We start from the raw sequence: 18,653 nt of genomic DNA on the forward strand, positions 1-18,653 counted from the left end.
ACTATTAGATTTAAAACAATTGTTAATAAAAAATTATTTTAGAAGAAATAGTTTCACCATATTAAAATGAGATTTCAGTTCACATAACAGGGTTTACCTTAAAATGAAGGACAGACGTAAATGAATCCCTAATCACATGGAATAAATACTAATCTTCAGAAATTACTTTGTTAAAGCAACAAAATAATTTGGGCTTTACAATGATGGTGAAACTTGGGAGAAATGTTGGGATTAAGTGGGTTAAAATCTTCCAAGTGACACAGGGTTGACGAAGGGACAGATTTATTGAATTCTCTATGTGGTCTATATTAAAGGACACTTCGTTTAATATAACATGCTTTTAAAATTCAATATTGGTGCATAATTTCTACATTAAATATCAAAGTACGCAAAAGGCACCCAGAAGTCTCCTATGCCTCAGATCAACACAGTGGTGTCTGAACATCAAGCAGAATGACAACACTTCCTTTGTATAGCCTGAAGACAGGAACAGGGCTGAAGATACTAGGCCTGAAATCAGAATGGCCCCCAAACAGATGTCTTGAATTAAGTCCTCCTGCATCCCAGAATGCCTCTAAACCATAGCGGCTCATAAATCAATGTGGGCTACATAAATAACAGCATCATATAGTCAGGCGTGCTCTCTGTTTATACAGAATGACTCAGCAAATGTGTGGCTGGCAAACGTGCCTGCAGTGAGACCCATCCAGCCTCCCATTAAAGAAGTAGTTAAATGCACATAGGGACAAGGAGAGAGAGCATGAGAGAGCGGGAGAAAACGAGCGAGTGCTCCATGAATGCTCGCCATATGGTGTACATCTTATTCTGGCATTCCTCGAGTTTTCCAGCTTAATACATTTTCTTGTCTAGCTTTAAAAAATGTTTTTCCAACCAACTCACTCGGAAGCAAGGATATCAAACAAACCTGAAAACAAAAGCATATTTGAGAAACCAAACGGTCCACTGGAGAGACCCATGGCCATAAAGGGTAATAAGAGCATATCACTGTACCCTTGTGTTGTTTGACTGTTTCCCCCCTGTTGGTAGTGTAATAGCAGATTATGATGAATGCTAAAGATAAAGAGTAGGCGTTACAGGGATAGAAAGCAGGGAGTCATGTAAAAATGGAATGACAACAACGGACCTTGTATCAATGGCCACTGATTATTTTTGGACAACAAAGCTCTTACTAGACCAAATATGGAAAAAAGGAACACCAAGCATAACTACTTTATGTTTTGGGTTTGGTTTATTTGTAAATGCATCTTACGTAGAACAAAGAAAAATATATCATATCTATATAATATATCATTAATTGTCATTATGTACACTTCTTTACATTTTTGCACTAGAAATTTACACAATCCCAGAAATGATAAGAATAATATTTCTGTTTCTTTTAGATGCATCTAGCGACAGTATATACATACATTCATGGGTTAAAATAACACCGTTTTTTTAAAAAGCCTTTCAAATTGAATGGAAGGAATGCATTCCTATAAGCATACTGTTCTCCCTATACCTCTTAGGTTCAGATATTGACAATACATAAAAGACATGCCATCAAAGAGTGCAGTTTTTGCAGAGGGAAAAGAAAACTCAAATACTGTGTTTACAATGGTTTTCGTTTTTTTCCCCCTACCTAAGCCAATCATGTGTCAGCTGTAGGTGAGGAGGGTGACTACGGCCACGTGCATTGGAGAGATTTCTATGACCATTTACTTTCATGTGTTCAAGAGTAAAGTAACTGATAAATAGCACCATGCAATTCCAGTTCTTATCCACCAAATTCAATACCTCAGGAGCCCTGGCTTACTTAGCGCTGCTATCAATTTGAAGTAGAAGTCACTGTTGGAAGGCTATAGGTTTGCTTCAGTACCATGTGTTGATGACATGAGTCAGACCATTGAGTTGATATTAAGGAGACAGTGAACTCAGGGTAGTGAAGCTAGAATCCCTAAAAAACATAGTTCAACTGTTTTACTGAAAACATTGATTACACCGACATTGATTTCATGGATTGGGTCCTTCATTGCTCCTACACCAGCATTGTATGGAACTGTACATTGATCGACTGTCACTGACATACACACATATGTTCTGATTGACATGCTCGTATTGGTGTAGAAGATGGCAGGGTAGACATTCAATGTTCATGTGCTATGGAGATTTTATACAGCCACCAACTAAGTGCTATAATTATGTTCAAACAGATCCTCTGTACTTAGTTGAGATATTGGCCCCAAAGGACTTGACTTTTTCCACATTTTTTCCACTTTGTTACGTTATTCGAAAAATGATAGAAATATTTTTTTCCCCTCAATCTACACACAAAACCCCATAATGACAAAGCAAAAAAATGTTATTAAAAAAATAAAGAAATTACATTTACATAAGTATTCAGACCCTTTACTCAGTACTTTGTTAAAGCACCTTTGGCAGCGATTACAGCCTCGAGTGTTCTTGGGTATGACGCAACAAGAATTGCATACCTGTCTTTGGGGAGGTTCTCCCATTCTTCTCTGCAGATCCTCTCAAGCTCTGTCAGTTTGGATGGGGAGCGTTGCTGCACAGGTATTTTCAGGTCTCTCCAGATATGTTCAATCGGGTTCAAGTCCGGGCTCTGGCTGGGCCACTCAAGGACATTCAGAGACTTGTCCCGAAGCCACTCCTGTGTTGTCTTGGCTGTGTGCTTAGGGTCGTTGTCCTGTTGGAAGGTAAACCTTAGCCCCCAGTCTGAGGTCCTGAGCGCTCTGGAGCAGGTCTTCATCAAGGATCTCTGTACTTTGCGCCGTTCATCTTTGCCTCGATCCCGACTAGTCTCCCAGTCCCTGCCACTGAAAAACATCCCCACAGCATGATTCTGCCACCACCATGCTTCACCGTAGTGATGGTGCCAGGTTTCCTCCAGACGTGATGCTTGGCTTTCATGCCAAAGAGTTCAATCTTGGTTTCATCAGACCAGAGAACCTGGTTTCTCATGGTCTGAGAGTCCTTTAGGTGCCTTTTGGCAAACTCCAAGCGGGCTGTCATGTGCCTTTTACTGAGGAGTGGCTTCCATCTGGCCTCTCATAAAGGCCTGATTGGTGGAGTGCTGCAGAGATGGTTGTCCTTCTGGAAGGTTCTCCACCGATTGCTCAGTGTGGCCAGCTCTAGGAAGAGTCTTGGTGGTTCCAAACTTCTTCCATTTAAGAATGATAGAGGCCACTCTGTTCTTGGGGACCATCAATGCTGCAGAATTGTTGGGGTATCCTTCCCCAGATCTGTGCCTCGACACAATCCTGTCTCGGATCTCTACGGACAATTCCTTCGACCTCATGGCTTGGTTTTTGCTCTGACGTTCACTGTCAACTGTGGGACCTTATATAGACAGGTGTGTGCCTTTCCAAATCATGACCAATGAATTGAATTTACCACAGGTGGACTCTAATCAAGTTGTAGAATAATTTCAAGGATGATCAATGGAAGCAGGATGCACCTGAGCTCTATTGTGAGTCTCATAGCAAAGGGTCAGAATACTTAAGTAAATAAGGTATTTCTGTATTTCTACATTTTGCAAAAATGTCTAAAAACCTGTTTTCGCTTCGCCAGTATGGGGTATTGTGTGTGTGTAGATTGCTGAATTTTTTTGTTGTTGATTTAATCAATTTTAGAATAAGGCTGTAACGTAACAAAATGTGGAAAATGTTCAGGGGGTCTGAATACTTTCCGAAGGCACTGCATTGTTACAAGGCCAGACACGTGGATGACATTATGATATTCAAATAGCATGAGCTTAAAGAGTCACGGACATAACACACATTCAACTAAATAAAAAATAACATCTCCTCCAGCTAACGTATACAAAAAGAAAACATACAATTATTCAGTACTGATCAAAAGGCCAGTCGGTTCACATATAAACAAAGCACCATAAAACAATGTGCGCATTTCCTTTTTGTTGTACGGCAGTTGGCCGTTCACTGTTAGCTGTTAACTGATCCACATGCCTTTTACCTGGCACGAGTCATCATAGTGCTCCTGTAATGAAAATAGGAGACAGCCTCCACATTTTGCCAGTAGCTTATAATGGCATGATCCTGATAATGATCAGTAGTTCAACATGAACGTTTGAGTATTAGTATAAATGTTTTGGTTTAAAGAACTACGTAGTAAAAGTTTAAAACTCCCTTGGCGATGAGAAGAAGGAATGTTGATGCATTAATTATAGGCAGGTACATCAACAACAATTAACTCAAAACCTCAGTGTAAAAATACTTGGCATAACAAAACTTGTTTTCAATTCTCAAATCTTATCTTTTAAAATTTGAATGACGACAAAACCCCCCAAATGAAAGAAAAGCTAGACGTAATGCACCTGTGAAGACGTCATGTCAAGTAAGAGTTTTTTTGTATCACCCAATAAATTACCACAGGTCCACCAACGTGCGTCACACAATCTTGCACAAACACACACACACACACATAAACAAACAAAACATTCAAACACTCTCTCTATTAACCGTTGTTTGAACGTTCAGTTCCACTGTCCCCTCTGCTACATGCCCTCTCCCACATTCATTCCTCCAACTCTTTCTCTCTCTCACAAATACCCTCTCCTTGTCTCTCTGTGTGTCACCTGACGTGGCCTCAGTCTAGCAGGATGGGGGGGTGGTGGTGGGGGTGACGGTTTGGTTGTCAGCAGGGTCAGTTTGTGGAGCGCACAGTCCTGCTGCTTCGTGGAAAGCGGTGGACTTTGATGTGTTTGGACAGGTGATCGCTGCGGGCAAACTTCTTCTCGCAGACAGGACACTGGTAAGGCTTCACTCCAGAATGGGAGCGCCGGTGTCTGGAGAGTTCGTCTGACCTCGAGAACCTGAGAGACAGACAAACCCAGAGCACAAAAGACATGAGTCCTATATCAGTGCAACTGTTTGCCATAACACCCTGAGATAAAAAAAAAAGTCCCCTCTCTCTGTCTGACTACACCAGAACACAACACAGGATAAAGGATCTTTCCAACACTCTTCAAAAAAAGAGTTCTACCCATATTATAGCTCTACCCATATTTGGGTTTAACACATCTCCACATAAAAGTCAAACAGATCTGTTTTTGGTCTTCACTCTAATCCCTGGGTAAAGGGTTAACTCATTACTTATGACAGACTCTCTGTGTGTGTGTGTGTGTGTGTGTGTGTGTGTGTGTGTGTGTGTGTGTGTGTGTGTGTGTGTGTGTGTGTGCGCGTGGCTGTTTAATCTGGAACAGGAGATTGATTTCCTAACACATCGCGAGCATGCCCTTTTCCCAGGAAGGTGTTAATTCCCAATGGTAACATACTGATTAAAGAGATTTTAAGTAATTCCTAGACATTCATTCCATTGACATTGACCATGAACCATGATGCAACTGTGCTATTGAGATTAAATAAAACGATCCCTGCAAGATATGTGGTAATATGGCTACATACACACATGGAATAGTAGGTGCTACACATACTGTATATAACATGGTAGTAAAATTGTTACGTATGACTAGGCTACATTAGCAACAGAGGATCGCCTGTATGGGCCTGTATGGGCAGAAGTAAATTTAAAACAAATACTGTATGCCACTGTATGTAAACTAGATAAGTGGTTCTGGGCATGAAGACCGTGAGGTACATTTTTCTTACTCTGACATTAGGAAACCTCATTGCAACACTATTCTATTACTTATGTACTATACGTTTTGCGTCAGTACCCTCTATACCCCAAAGCTGATATTGTTCTATAACTCCTTCATGTTGAGACATGATTGAGACAGTTCATTCAGTTGTCTCTGACCGAAACTCAGCCTCACCTTGTCCTCTAAGCTAATAAGCCTTACCTTTAGGACTGTAACTGAAGGGGCCACAAAGGGACCCAACAAACTATTATCTCTTCCTGGATGTTGATATGAAGTATTTCCCTGTAGGAAACTGTAAGGCTATTTTATATACAGTACAAGTCAATAGTTTGAACACACCGACTCATTCAAGGGTTTTTCTTTATTTTTTACTATTTTCTACATTGTACAATAATAGTGAATCATGTAGTAACCAAAAAAGTGTCAAACAAATCAAAATATTTTTTTGATTTAGATTCTTCAAAGTAGCCACCCTTTGCCTTGATGACAGCTTTGCACACTTCTGGCATTCTCTCAACCAGCTTCACCTGGAATGCTTGTCCAACAGTCTTGAAGGAGTTCCCACATATGCTGAGCACTTGTTGGCTGCTTCTCCTTCACTCTGCAGTCCATCTGGGTTGAAGTCGGGTGATTGTGTAGGCCAGGTCATCTGATGCAGCACTCCATCACTCTCCTTCTTGGTCAAATAGCCCTTACACAGCCTGGAGGTGTGTTGGGTCAAAGTCCTGTTGAAAAACAAATGATAGTCCCGCTAAGCTCAAACCAGATGGGATGACGTATCGCTGCAGAATGCTGTGGTAGCCATGCTGGTTAAGTGTGCCTTGAATTCTAAATACATCACTGACAGTGTCACCAGCAAAGCACCCCCACACCATCACACCTCCTCCTCCATGCTTCACGGTGGGAAAACCACATGCGGAGATCATCTGTTCACCCACTCTGCGTCTCACAAAGACACGGCAGCTGGAACCAAAAATCTCCAATTTGGACTCATCAGACCAAAGGACAGATTTCCACCGGTCTAATGTCCATTGCTCATCTTTCTTGGCCCAAGAAAGTCTCTTCTTCTTATTGGTGTCCTTTAGTAGTGGTTTCTTTGCAGCAATTCGACTATGAAGGCCTGATTCACCCAGTCTCCTCTGAACAGTTGATGTTGAGATGTGTCTGTTACTTGAACTCTGTGAAGCATTTATTGGGCTGCAATTTCTGAGGCTGGTAACTCTAATTAATTTTTCCTCTGCAGCAGAGGTAACTCTGTCTTCCTTTCCTGTGGCGGTCCTCATGAGAGCCAGTTTCATCATAGCGCTTGATGGTTTTTGCGACGGCACTTGAAGAAACGTTCAAAGTTCTTGAAATGTTCCGGATTGACTGACCGTCATGTCTTAAAGTAATGATGGACTGTCGTTTCTCTTCGCTTATTTGAGCTGTTCTTGACATAATATGGACTTGGTCTTTTACCAAGTAGGGCTTTCTTCTGTATACCAACCCTACCTTGTCAAAACACAACTGATTGGCTCAAATGCATAAGAAGGAAAGAAATTCCACAAGGCACAGCTGTTAATTGAAATGCATTCCAGGTGACTACCACATGAAGCTGTTTGAGAGTACGCTAAGAGTGTGCAAAGCTGTCATCAAGGCAAAGGGTGGCTACTTTGTAGAATCTCCCATATAAAATATATTTTGGTTTGTTTAACACTGTTTTGGTTACTACATGACTCCATATGTGTTATTTCATAGTTTTGATGTCTTCACTATTATTCTACAATGTAGAAAATAGTAAAAATAAAGAAAAACCCTGGAATGAGTAGGTGTGTCCAAACTTTTGACTGGTACTGTAACTGCTATATGAAACTACGTTATATAAGCAGTGGTTTGGAGGTGATGGAGGTTGGGCTTATGACAGTAAGGCTGCTTGTGGAGCTCCTGTGGGGCAGGGTGGGACACCCAGGCATGGGGAGGGGAGCCATGATTCCCATCACCTCCACAGCTCATTTAGGCTACACTCTGGCTCTGTTCGAGCTTGTCCCTGATCTCAGCCCTGTAGCATACAGTAATTACTGATAAGAGCTGGCAAAGGCCAAAAGGAGGGGACTTACTCAGGTGAATTACAAGAACTACCAGTAAATGTGTCCTAAACTCTTTCCTGTAAACATAATGTACAAACACATGAATGAACACAGATTCCAGTCCACAGTGAGGGACAGTCCAGCCACCCTTGTCATAGACTGTTCTCTCTGCTACCGCACGGACGGCAAGCGATATCGGAGCGCCAAGTCTAGCTCAAAGATGCTCCTAAATAACTTCTATAAGACTCCTGAACAGCTAATCAAATGGTTACCCAGACTATTTGCCCCCCCAGCTGGAATGCTGCTGCTACTCTCTGTTATTATCAATGCAAATTCACTTTAATAACCAAATGTACAAATGACCTCGACACCCTATAGCCCCGCTATTGTTATTTACTTCTCCTCTTTAATCATTTGTTATTCTTATCTCTTACTTTTTTTTAGGTATTTTCTTAAAACTGCATTGTTGGTTAAGGGCTTGCTTGTAAGTAAGCATTTCACTGTAATATTCACCTGTTGTATTCGGCGCATGTGACAAATAAAATTTGATTTGATTTGTTACAGTGACTCATGTAAGTCCACAGGGAGGGACAGGGTTACTGTAACTCATGTAAGTCCACAGGGAGGGACAGGGTTACTGTAACTTAGTGCATGAGTATGAAGGCTCCTCAATTTTGCTAAACGATAACAACTTCAGCTAACTACATAAGAAGTTCCAATTGCACACAACTATCCATCTCTTGGGACCTTCATTAAGCTACAATTACAGAATCCCGCACGCAGCAACCACAAAGCACTTTTGTTCAAAATTTGAAGAATGGACACTAAGGAACAATATAATCATATCTTCTTTTTTTTTTTTTTTTTTACTTTTTACTGTAAGTTGAACCGGGTACAAAAACAAGACAAACCCTTTTTTCAGAGCGTCATGGTGTTTTCACAATAAACGGTTTGGGTTCAAACATACTGTCCACTAGTAACCCCATACCAATGTTCCCCTGCAACTCTGTACCGACGTGAAAGTGTGAGTACAACAGCTTAAATGTGTTTGTGCCTATCTATGCTGGCCTGCATGCACGTACAGTATACATTGTGTGTGTGATAAAACACAAAAGGATCCACAGCTTTATAGTACATGTGTCATTTGGTTTTATGGACATGAAGAGAATCAGAGGAATGTCAAAAACACTTTCTTTCATTACAACACAAGCCACTCAAAACGCAGATGGCTGGAGGTGCATATTTCCCAAGCTCACTTCTATTTCCTGACCAGGACGACGGAAGGAGGAGGGTTCCCTCAGACAGAGAGCAGCCTCTGAAGGCCACACTGTGCCCTGAGGGAGGTGGGTGGATACAACAGGCCCAGGGCAGTCCTGTCCCAGGGCAGACTGCTGAGCACTGCCAATCTTATCAGACTGGAGAACCAGCTATTCTATGTTTAGTGTTTAGTTGTGCAACTGTGTCGGGTGAAGAAGTTAGATGAACTTGCTGCCCTTTGGTCTTAAATCCATGGTCCATACAATAGGTTGAACTTTGGTTGTTGAAGAATTAACTGGATGTTGGATTACATATCTGGCTGGTGAATGAATGATATGCAGGTTGACGTTTACTGTCATGAGTCTTGTCCTGAGTGATTTCCTCTTAGTTAGGCCAGCTGCAAAGTCAAAAATTGGCTATATTGTAAAAATTCATGAAAACAAAAATGTGTGTTTTGGTCTTAATTTAAGGTTAGGCATTAGGGTTATCAGTGTGGTTACGGTTAGGTTTAAGGTTTGGTTTCAAATCCGATTTGATAACTTTGTGGCTGTGCCAGCTCGTGACCACTCTGCAGAGCTGCCTCCAGAACAAGATTCATGACCAAAAACACTAAACTGTGAATAATATGGGACAAATGCACACCTTATGCTTGCTGAGTGAGTAGAAACAAAGAAACATGCTTAAAACTCCTTTGGCCACTTTTAGGTTATGGATTATAATCTAATTAGTATGCCAGTCAAAGTGCTGCTTGCTACCAAAACTTTTAGATCTTGATTTCTGCAAGTGTGCAACAGTGTGCAGATAGCGAGCAAACAGAGAGACAGCTACTGTAGAGGGAACAAAGTCTGCCCGCACTTCAAAGGCCTTAATCTAATCTCAAACTCTGCAAGAGAAGAAAACACACCGATATGAGACAACGAGAGAGCATGAGAAGAGAACAAATTATATATGGATTTTATATGAGGGAAACTAATCATTTTAGTTCTTCCTCATATCCAATCAAAATGACGTAAATCTTAATGATATTTTCTCGGAAGGTTCAGCTCTGTGTTTTGCAAAACAGCTGCAGGGATTGACTTTGAATGGAATCATATAACTCCCTGGTAATCAGCCAGCAAAGGAAGTTCATAATCATGTTAACTTCTGTGAAGAATTGACTCATCTCAGATAATACAGCCACAGTCAGAGATGGTTGCATACTCTGTTGCTTCTGCAACTAAAACATGGACTGGTGTCCCTAAACTGTCATACCTGGATGGACCATCACAACTGACAGCTGAACATCAACGCTGTTGCACTAACTGTCACTCCTGGACTTCACTTTGAACACACAGTGCATATAGTCACATGAATAACCCCACACTGAGTGTACCTATGAGCTCCACCTGTGAAGTCTGACTCGAACCCAACCAAAAACGTGCTTGAACCCACTCACCTCCATCCACAGCCAGGCCAGGTGCAGGCGAAGGGCTTCTCCCCCGTGTGCCTCCTCAGGTGGGCCTTCAGGTGGCTGCTCTTAGTGTACATCTTGGCACATCCAGGGAAAGTGCACTTATGCATTTTTATAAGGTCCGCTACCGAGCTCTTCTGGAACTTCTGTCCTCCCACCAGGATCCCTGCAGCCTGGCCACCTGCAAGCCCACCCTCCCCGGGACCCAGGGGCTTGGCGGCTATGGGTACGGGTGCGATGCGTACAAATTTGGAAGATGTGCCATGGAGATTAGCTGGAGACATCAGCTGGGGCACCAGGGCAAAAGTCTGCCCCTGGATGTTGACCAGGAGCTGGGCGACTTTGATGTCTGAGGTGGGCTGGGTGGTCTGCTGTGATACTGGTGTTGGTATCGCACCTGGGATTGGCTCTTGCTTAATCTGGATTGGTTGAATCTGCAGGATGACAGGCGGCACACCGGACCCCTCTACTGATGCTGGTGTCCCAGCACTGTCTTCCTGTTTAATCCCACTACAAATGTTGGAGTCTGTTATCGGGGATGTTGGTGTGTGTTTGGTCTCTGTGGTGAGGTCAGTAGCAACGGCAACAGGTACTGTTTGGTCTGAGTGCGCTAGCCCAGACACTGACCCTGTCACCTGACTGTTTACATCCAACATCCCACCCTCGCAAGCCTCATTCTTCAATGCCACCACCTCCATATTCTCCTCCAGGAACTCCTCTATCTCCTCCAGGGTGGGCTGAAACAACAGCCCTATGTGATCATCCAGGTCCGCTGGGAACTCAGGGAACTCAAAGCACTCCTCTTTGGTTGGCGGAGACAGGCGGTCCCTTTTTGACTCCCATGCTAGACCCATGGGGAGGATGGGTGGTACTGAGGGGGATAGAGAGGGAGTGACTCCACGTCTCAGTGTGGCCTGGGAGAGCAGGAAGTCCAGGAGACCGTCCTGGCTCTCTCCGCTGCTGCTGCTGCCGTAGCTGGAACCCAGCACCTGGGACTCAGGGCTGGAGCAGGAGCGAGCGCTGGACGAGTCACTCAGGTCGTCCTCGGAGAACGGGGAGGACAGCGCCTGGTAGACACCCGTATCTGTCACCATGTCCGATGCGTGATGGTCTGCCGGAGAGTTGGCGTAATACATGAAGGTCTCCTCGCCTATCGGCAAGTGATCCACCATTCCTGACCTGAGCCAGTCACAGCTCTGCTAGCTCCCCTCTGGTTTATGCTACTTATAAGTGTATGATTCAGTTTCTCCTCTTCTCCCTAGAAAAGAGGAATAGATGTTCATCATGTGTGCAAAATGGCATGGCAATGGAGAAAATGACAAGAAAGAGAGCGCATGTTATCCTCCGCTAACAACAATATCTCAAGAGTCATAAGGATAGTTATATAGCACTTCTATAACACTCCCTCTTGCACCAGAGCATGAGCCTGCCTGGGGGTTTAGAACAGTGTTTACCAACTCCAGTCCTCCAGTCCCCCCAAACAGCACACATTTTTGTTGTAGCCTCAGACAAGCACACCTGATTCAACTTGTCAGCTAATCATCAAGCCCTCCATGATCTGAATCTGGTGAGTTTGTGCAGGGCTAAAACGAGCATGTGTGTTGATGGGGGTACTTGAGGAGCTGTGATCAACTGGTTTAGACAGTAAATATTAGGTGGCCTGCCAGGAGTTAATGAGCTCTTCTTAAACCTCAGCTTGGGCATGGAGCAATGTCACTGAACTTTCTTTTTAATTCTTTTTTTCTTTTCGATTTTGAGTTTTTTTGATGAGTTGTTTTGCACGTCAGGAGTGTCCTTATAGCCGTTCCCATTTAAAGAGTATGTTTCCACTTTCACATGTGGTCGTAAACCAAGGTCGAAAATAGATGACCACCACAATTGTCAAAGCTTTTCTTCTAGATATACAGGTAACTGACAAAATAAAGGAAACACCAACTTAAAGTGTCTTAGCATTGGGCCACCACGAGCCAGAACAGCTTCAATGCACCTTGGCATGGTGGTGAAAAACTCTGTCTTGGCGCCGCTCCAGAATCTCCAATAAGTGTTTAATTGGGTTGAGATCTTGTGACTGAGACAGCCATGGCATATGGTTTACATAGTTTCAATGCTCAAAAAAAACATTCAGTGACCACTCGTGCTCTGTGGATGGGGGAATAGCCATGGTAGCCAAAATAATGGCCCAAATAATAGCCTTCCCAGCATTTTCATAGATGAACCCAAGCATGATGGCATATTAATTGCATAATTAAGTCAGGAACCACACTTGTGTGGAAGCACCTGCCCTTCAATATACTTTGTATCCCTCATTTACTCAAGTGTTTCCATTATTTTTGGCAGTTACCTGTGTATCATTGCAATACTAGCCCAGTGTAATAGTAGGCCTAGTCTAATTCCCATACGTTACTACAAGGCAGGCAACAGCTGCTGTCAACTTAACTTGTCGGCATTCAAATAATAGGCTTGCTTAACCACACATTTCAGTGCATTTTATCATCAAGTGATGGGCAACTTATTTTTCCACTATTCATTCAATAAGATTATTATATATGATAAGTGAGGATTTCCATGGTGTATTTCATCTTCCGAGTAATATCCGCTTGGTATTTTCCTTGGGCAAATGTAAGAACAAAATAGTCTGTAAAATCGAAGAGATTTTGTTGGCAATGATTCTCTGCCATTGGCTTTAATCATTATTAAAACTTAACTGTATTACACTGTACTAAATGTGGGTGCTTGAAACTAGTTGAGCGCCCCCTTCCGTAGGCCTAGAGCCTTCAGCGATTTGACCGATAATAACCTGCACATCATAAAAGCGTTGACAGCGTTGACTTGGCTACAACCAATACTTTGAATGGATCGGGCTGGGGTGCAATTAACTTCTGTCATACTAGTAGCCTATTTGAATAAACCAAAAGCATTATTTAAAAATAAAATGGTGACAACTACGGCGTAGGCAATGTTAAAGAGATGTACATTGTAGGCCTAACCACATTGATAACATGTGACGGTCTCCCTCATTCCCTTTCAGTGAGAAACCTTTTTCTAGTTGAATGCAATAACCCATGCATCTAAAATAGCCTATCCAAACTAGTGCCATTTTGATGCGCATATCCACGATGAAAAATATGTCCTTACACTATACACTGCGCATTATGTCCACATACTCAGCATAAGCCTGTTCACTCGACGTAGCAGTTTTCCCCTACTGTGTGCGCCCCATAGGCAGAAAGCATGGAGCACCATGCGTCCTCTCGACGTAAACATGTTGTAATGTCCAGCGCAGCGATGGCAGAGGGAGCGCACCGGAGGACGCACGCACCAATGCGTTTTCTACCATCACTTCCCACGTTAAACACTATTTACGGCATCAATGATGCACTTACCTTTATGTATCGAGAGAATTTTTGTCCTTTCACCAAGTCTTGGTAAGAGATCACTTCTCCGGTGGCGAGATGACGTCAATAGTCAATAGGGTTGTGGATAACCCCTTGAGAGGAGCTTCTCATCGCAATGCCGAGCGGTAGAGCTGGAGCTACGATCTACTGGGGTAGTAGTACAGCGTTACATGATTGGTGCTGTGTAGCTTATAAGTAAAATAAGGGGTTGGAAGTTGGTTTATGAAGGCTCGTCTGCTCTGCTCTTAGTATTGGTTGAAAACGCTTGGAGGCTGGGCTCCAAATTTGTCGTCAAACTCTCTGCAGACACACTCTGACCACGTTCACATAAACAGTTTTTATGATAGTAAAGTCATACGGTATATATATATATATATATATATATATATATATATAAAAAACACGACAGCTATGATGGAAACAGGAAGTGTCGGTACAATAATATAAATGCCGACAGATAATTAGTTTGTTCGACAATGGTTTTTAAATACATATTTGCGCATAAAGGCGTTTCCACCGCCATTTCTCGCAAATATTGATTTAATAACCATTGTATCAAAGTAAACTTGGAGTCATGCGATATGGTGTGTGTTTCTCCCACTACGACTCGTGAAACCCTGCAGTTTATTAGGCTACATATTAAATAAACGATGATGATGAACTTCACAAGGCGGTGAAAGTGCACGGTGATCTTGTTGCTCCTTTCCAATACATTATTCTGATGACATCATGATCGATGGTTGACTGACGTTTGACAAATAAAAATATTCTCGCTCTTATCCATAATAATTTCATCACGTAGACTAGCCTGCCTGCACAGCCTACGGGTACTGTATCTGCGAGCCGTTGGCTATAGCGGACGTGCCAAGACCAGAGTAGGCACTTTGCTATTTAGTGCAACAGTTTTTGTGAAAAAACTATTGGTTCATTCGTAAATGCATGGAAATATATTGAACTTTAGATTTTTATTAGGTACATAAACACTTAAATTAAGTAAATGTGTTCACTAAGTCATCACGTACTCTATCAATCAATCACATTTATGTATAAAGCCCCTTTTTTATCAGCAGATGTCACAAAGTGCTTATACAGAAACCCAGTTTAAAACCCCAAACAGCAAGTAATGCAGATGTAGAAGCATGGTGGCTTGGAAAAACGTTTTTGTTTGTTGGTAAGATGCCCAAATATAATTTTTGCATAGATTTTCTCATGGTGGAGCTAAATTTGGGTGAAAAGTTGCATAAACTAAGTTGAGTAAACTAATATTCAGTTGAAACAACTAGATTTGTTTTTACATTGTACATTTTAAAGTGCCTGACTGCTCCTTGAGGTCAGTGCCACATGTATGGCATAGTCCAAAGGTGTAATGAAAGAGTATAAGGCAGGCTATACTCCACAGTGGCCGGTCTATATTTCCCATACAGATTAGATCTCTCCTGATTAGTTAACCAGCTAATGGTATCTTCAGGGAGCACCAGATTACACATGGGTGATTACCGAATAACATGGGAGTAAAAGTCTCACACTGGTCGTTCTTTCTCCCACTAAATAAATTGTTTTGGACTGGTTAAGGGACATGTTGTTTCAATAGCCTACTCACAGATCCCTGCACATTAGCTTATTGATTACATAAGATATAATAACGTGTGATAACATAGCAATTGCGTGATGGACTTACATTTGAAATGGTAATCTTCTCTCTAGACAGGATTACTCTAATCTATATGTACGCCCTACATGTAAAGAAAGATCTACCATGTTGGTTGGATGTAAATAGAATAATGGCATATTGTGTATAGAATAAAGGCAGACAGGACAATAGAGCTTAGTGCTGGATACTGGGGACATGTTTACTGTCCATAAATGCATTGTCCAGCGCAACGCCAGCCCTTAAAGGGGGTTGGTGTGGTAATAGACAAGCCTGGTCCCCCATCACTCCGGTCCAACAGGAACTTAAACCTGTAGTGGCCAGGCCAGGCTGGGGTGTTGAGGTTTTTCTCCAAGCTTCTGGGTTAAGACAGGAGGAATTATTGTGGGAACTAGGGGGCAATTAGGGGAAGCGGGACACTTGACTTCACCGGCAGACAGATACTTCCGCCTAGACACAGAAAAGGATCTTTGCTGGATTGCTGTCAAGAGGTCTCACTCCCAACGAACAGTGTCAAATACAGTACTAAAACCTCTAGTTGAGAGCCCCTGAGAATTAAAAAACACAACACAGCCCCTCCTGGCTCTCCTCTCTGCCCCCTATATCTAATGCACTTATTAGACAGCTAAGAGGGCTTTTGTTGCATTGGGCTGTCACATCCTCTTTAATAGATTAGGCCCTCGCCTTTTGCCTACTTCCACACATGTTGGCGAGGATATATAGTGTATATATACATACATAAACCTGTGTTCACTTTTGCACCATTGGATTTGTGTAAATGTGTTATTGTAATTTAATGGATGAATGCATTTACTTCATGAATGGAAATTGAAATGTTGTTTGTACAGTCTAAAAGGCTTCTGATTATTACCAATACTAGGTGATTATTTTAGAGCACTTAGAGGACAATTGTGTACGATAGCAGAGTTATACCTAGACAGACAGACAGACAGACACACACAAAAGAGAGAGCAAGAAAGAGAGTGAGATAGAGAGAGATACAGAGTGAGAGAGAGATACAGAGACAAAGTGAGAGAGAGACAGAGAAAGAGAGAGAGACAGAGAAAGGGAGACAGAGAGTGTGAGAGACCTGACCTATATCCTTTGGAGGCCATGACTGAACTGGAGCTCCAACCCCAAAGCCCCCCACTTTGGAGGATTGTATGCTCTTTCTCTCCTTTCATTGGTATAACCCATAAAAATAGGAAAAGGTCATCACCTTCTCAAGGGCATGATCCCAATGTTGTGGTGAACAAATCTTAACAAATAAAACCGTTGTTTCCCCTCAGTTCATAATTCAGGAAAATAACATGATTTGGGGGGAATGTTTGTGATTTTGATTTCGAGGATGAAGGAGCAAAACACAGCTCCAGAAACTGGAGCGAACAGAACCATGAGTTAACAAGCTAACTGCTATGTTGGACTGCTAGAGAAAATCAACAGTTGTGACTTTTCTTGGGCAAACTGAATTCCTTCACAAAACACATTATGTAGTTTATGAAAGTTAAATCAGGAAGGCTGGTTTGAATGCTCGTTTAACTTAATCCAGTAAGCATAATATAATTCAATATCATTTCCTATTCTGTCCCGTGTGGCTCAGTTGGTAGAGCATGGTGTTTGCAACACCAGGGTTGTGGGTTCGATTCCCACGGGGGACCAGTACGGAGAAAACATTTTATGAAATGTATGCATTCACTACTGTAAGTCGCTCTGGATAAGAGCGTCTGCTAAATGACTAAAATGTAAATGTGTGGGAATGAATACTAACGTATCATCCTCTCCATAGCATCTTGTTTCTTCTCCTCGTTCCTATTAGCCAAATGCGGAATGTCATTTACCATATAGCCTATAAGCACGGCACAATAATGCACATTCCTCATGCTTGCTGTTCAACCGATGGCTTCATTGTCATAATTATCACCTTCCTCTCTCTCAACCAATGGGAGTCAATCTTGGGATGCATTTATGTCAACTCACCCATGTTCTCTCACTTTCGAAAACCATCCATCTCCCCACCACCAGCTATAATATTTTTATTTAACCAGGCAAGTCAGTTAAGAACAAATTCTTATTTATAATGACGGCCTACCCCGGCCAAACCCTAACTCAGACGACGCTGGGCCAATTGTGCGCCGCCCTATGGGACTCCCAGTCATGGCCGGTCGTGATACAGCCTGGAATCGAACCAGGATCTGTAGTTACGCCTAGGCTACAGTACATAAACAAATACATTAATAAAATGTACTACATATAATATTCAGATACCATTTGCAACAGCAACAGCTGGATAGGATAAGAATGTCAATGCGTATAGGCTCGAGGCATAGGAATTCAGCATTAGAGAATTCAGAACTACAATTGAAATGAGGAAGGCAACCCAAAATTAGATTTTGTGGGCAACCGCAACACAAAACTGGGGGGAAATATTTCACACCAGGGATGGCTTGAGTGAATATTCAAATACATTATCATAGGAAAAATAGAAAGTATAAAACCATACTGCCAACCATTATTTATTGAACTATAGCCTAACGTTCAACATGGTGTCACTGCCTTCAGGCCTAATTCTCATTCAACAAGTATCCAATATCCAACCTATTCATTGTAGACTACCTATTCATTGTACACTACCCGGCATGCTCATTGCTGTCTATCGGTTTGTCACAAAATAAGTCGTACTCTTCGGTGAAAATGTCAGACAGGAGAGCGCAGCGGAAGTGTGGACACTCATTCTTTTAATTGATAAATGAAAAAAAGCATCCACAGGGAAAACAAAACAATGACCGGTACTCACGATTTACACCAGTCTTGCATGCTATCTAAAATGCAGTGCAAAAACAATTCCCCACAACCCCAAAGACAAACACACACACCTATATAGGACTTCCAATCAAAGGCAACTATACACACCTGCCTTCAATTGGAAGTCCCAATCATCAACCCAACATTTAACAAACACAAACCCCCTGCCACATCCTGACCAAGACTAAGCAAAACGCCCTCTGCTGGTCAGGACGTGACACGGTTGCTGTCGGGTTAGCTCACGTAGCCCTACATCTTGATCAATTGTGACGATCCTGCTATGTCACGGTGATTGCCAAATCCGTAATAAAAAATGTGTCATAATCAATAGCCTACAGATAAGCCATTTTCTAAATAGTTATTTTTTTCAAAAAGCTAATATTCTTTATGG

General features: G+C 42.2%; 1 protein-coding gene across 2 annotated transcripts; it reads right to left on the bottom strand.

Annotated features, from left to right (window-relative positions):
- Positions 1 to 3,754: 3,754 nt before the first annotated feature.
- klf15 (Kruppel like factor 15) lies at positions 3,755 to 14,061 on the bottom strand. Of its 2 annotated transcripts, none has more exons than XM_014135694.2 (3): positions 13,801 to 14,061; positions 10,403 to 11,675; positions 3,755 to 4,855 (listed from the first exon to the last, which is right to left on the bottom strand). In XM_014135694.2, the coding sequence occupies exons 2-3, from the start codon at positions 11,587 to 11,589 to the stop codon at positions 4,687 to 4,689; spliced, it is 1,356 nt and encodes a 451-aa protein (XP_013991169.1). In that variant the 5' UTR covers positions 11,590 to 11,675; positions 13,801 to 14,061; the 3' UTR covers positions 3,755 to 4,686. The 2 variants fall into 2 exon arrangements, with proteins under 2 accessions (XP_013991169.1, XP_013991170.1); XM_014135695.2 differs by lacking the exon at positions 3,755 to 4,855 and adding an exon at positions 8,241 to 9,850.
- Positions 14,062 to 18,653: the final 4,592 nt, after the last annotated feature.

The sequence above is a fragment of the Salmo salar genome, chromosome ssa13 (assembly GCF_905237065.1).
Source record: "Salmo salar chromosome ssa13, Ssal_v3.1, whole genome shotgun sequence".
NCBI lineage: Eukaryota > Metazoa > Chordata > Actinopteri > Salmoniformes > Salmonidae > Salmo > Salmo salar.

Bases quoted from the DNA above. Each gene is read 5' to 3' on its own strand.
- klf15 (XM_014135694.2), bottom strand. From the start codon at position 11,589: ATGGTGGATCACTTGCCGATAGGCGAGGAGACCTTCATGTATTACGCC. The intron at 4,856-10,402 runs GTGAGTGGGTTC...TCTGTCTCTCAG, and splicing joins TGGCCTGGCTGTGGATGGAG to GTTCTCGAGGTCAGACGAAC.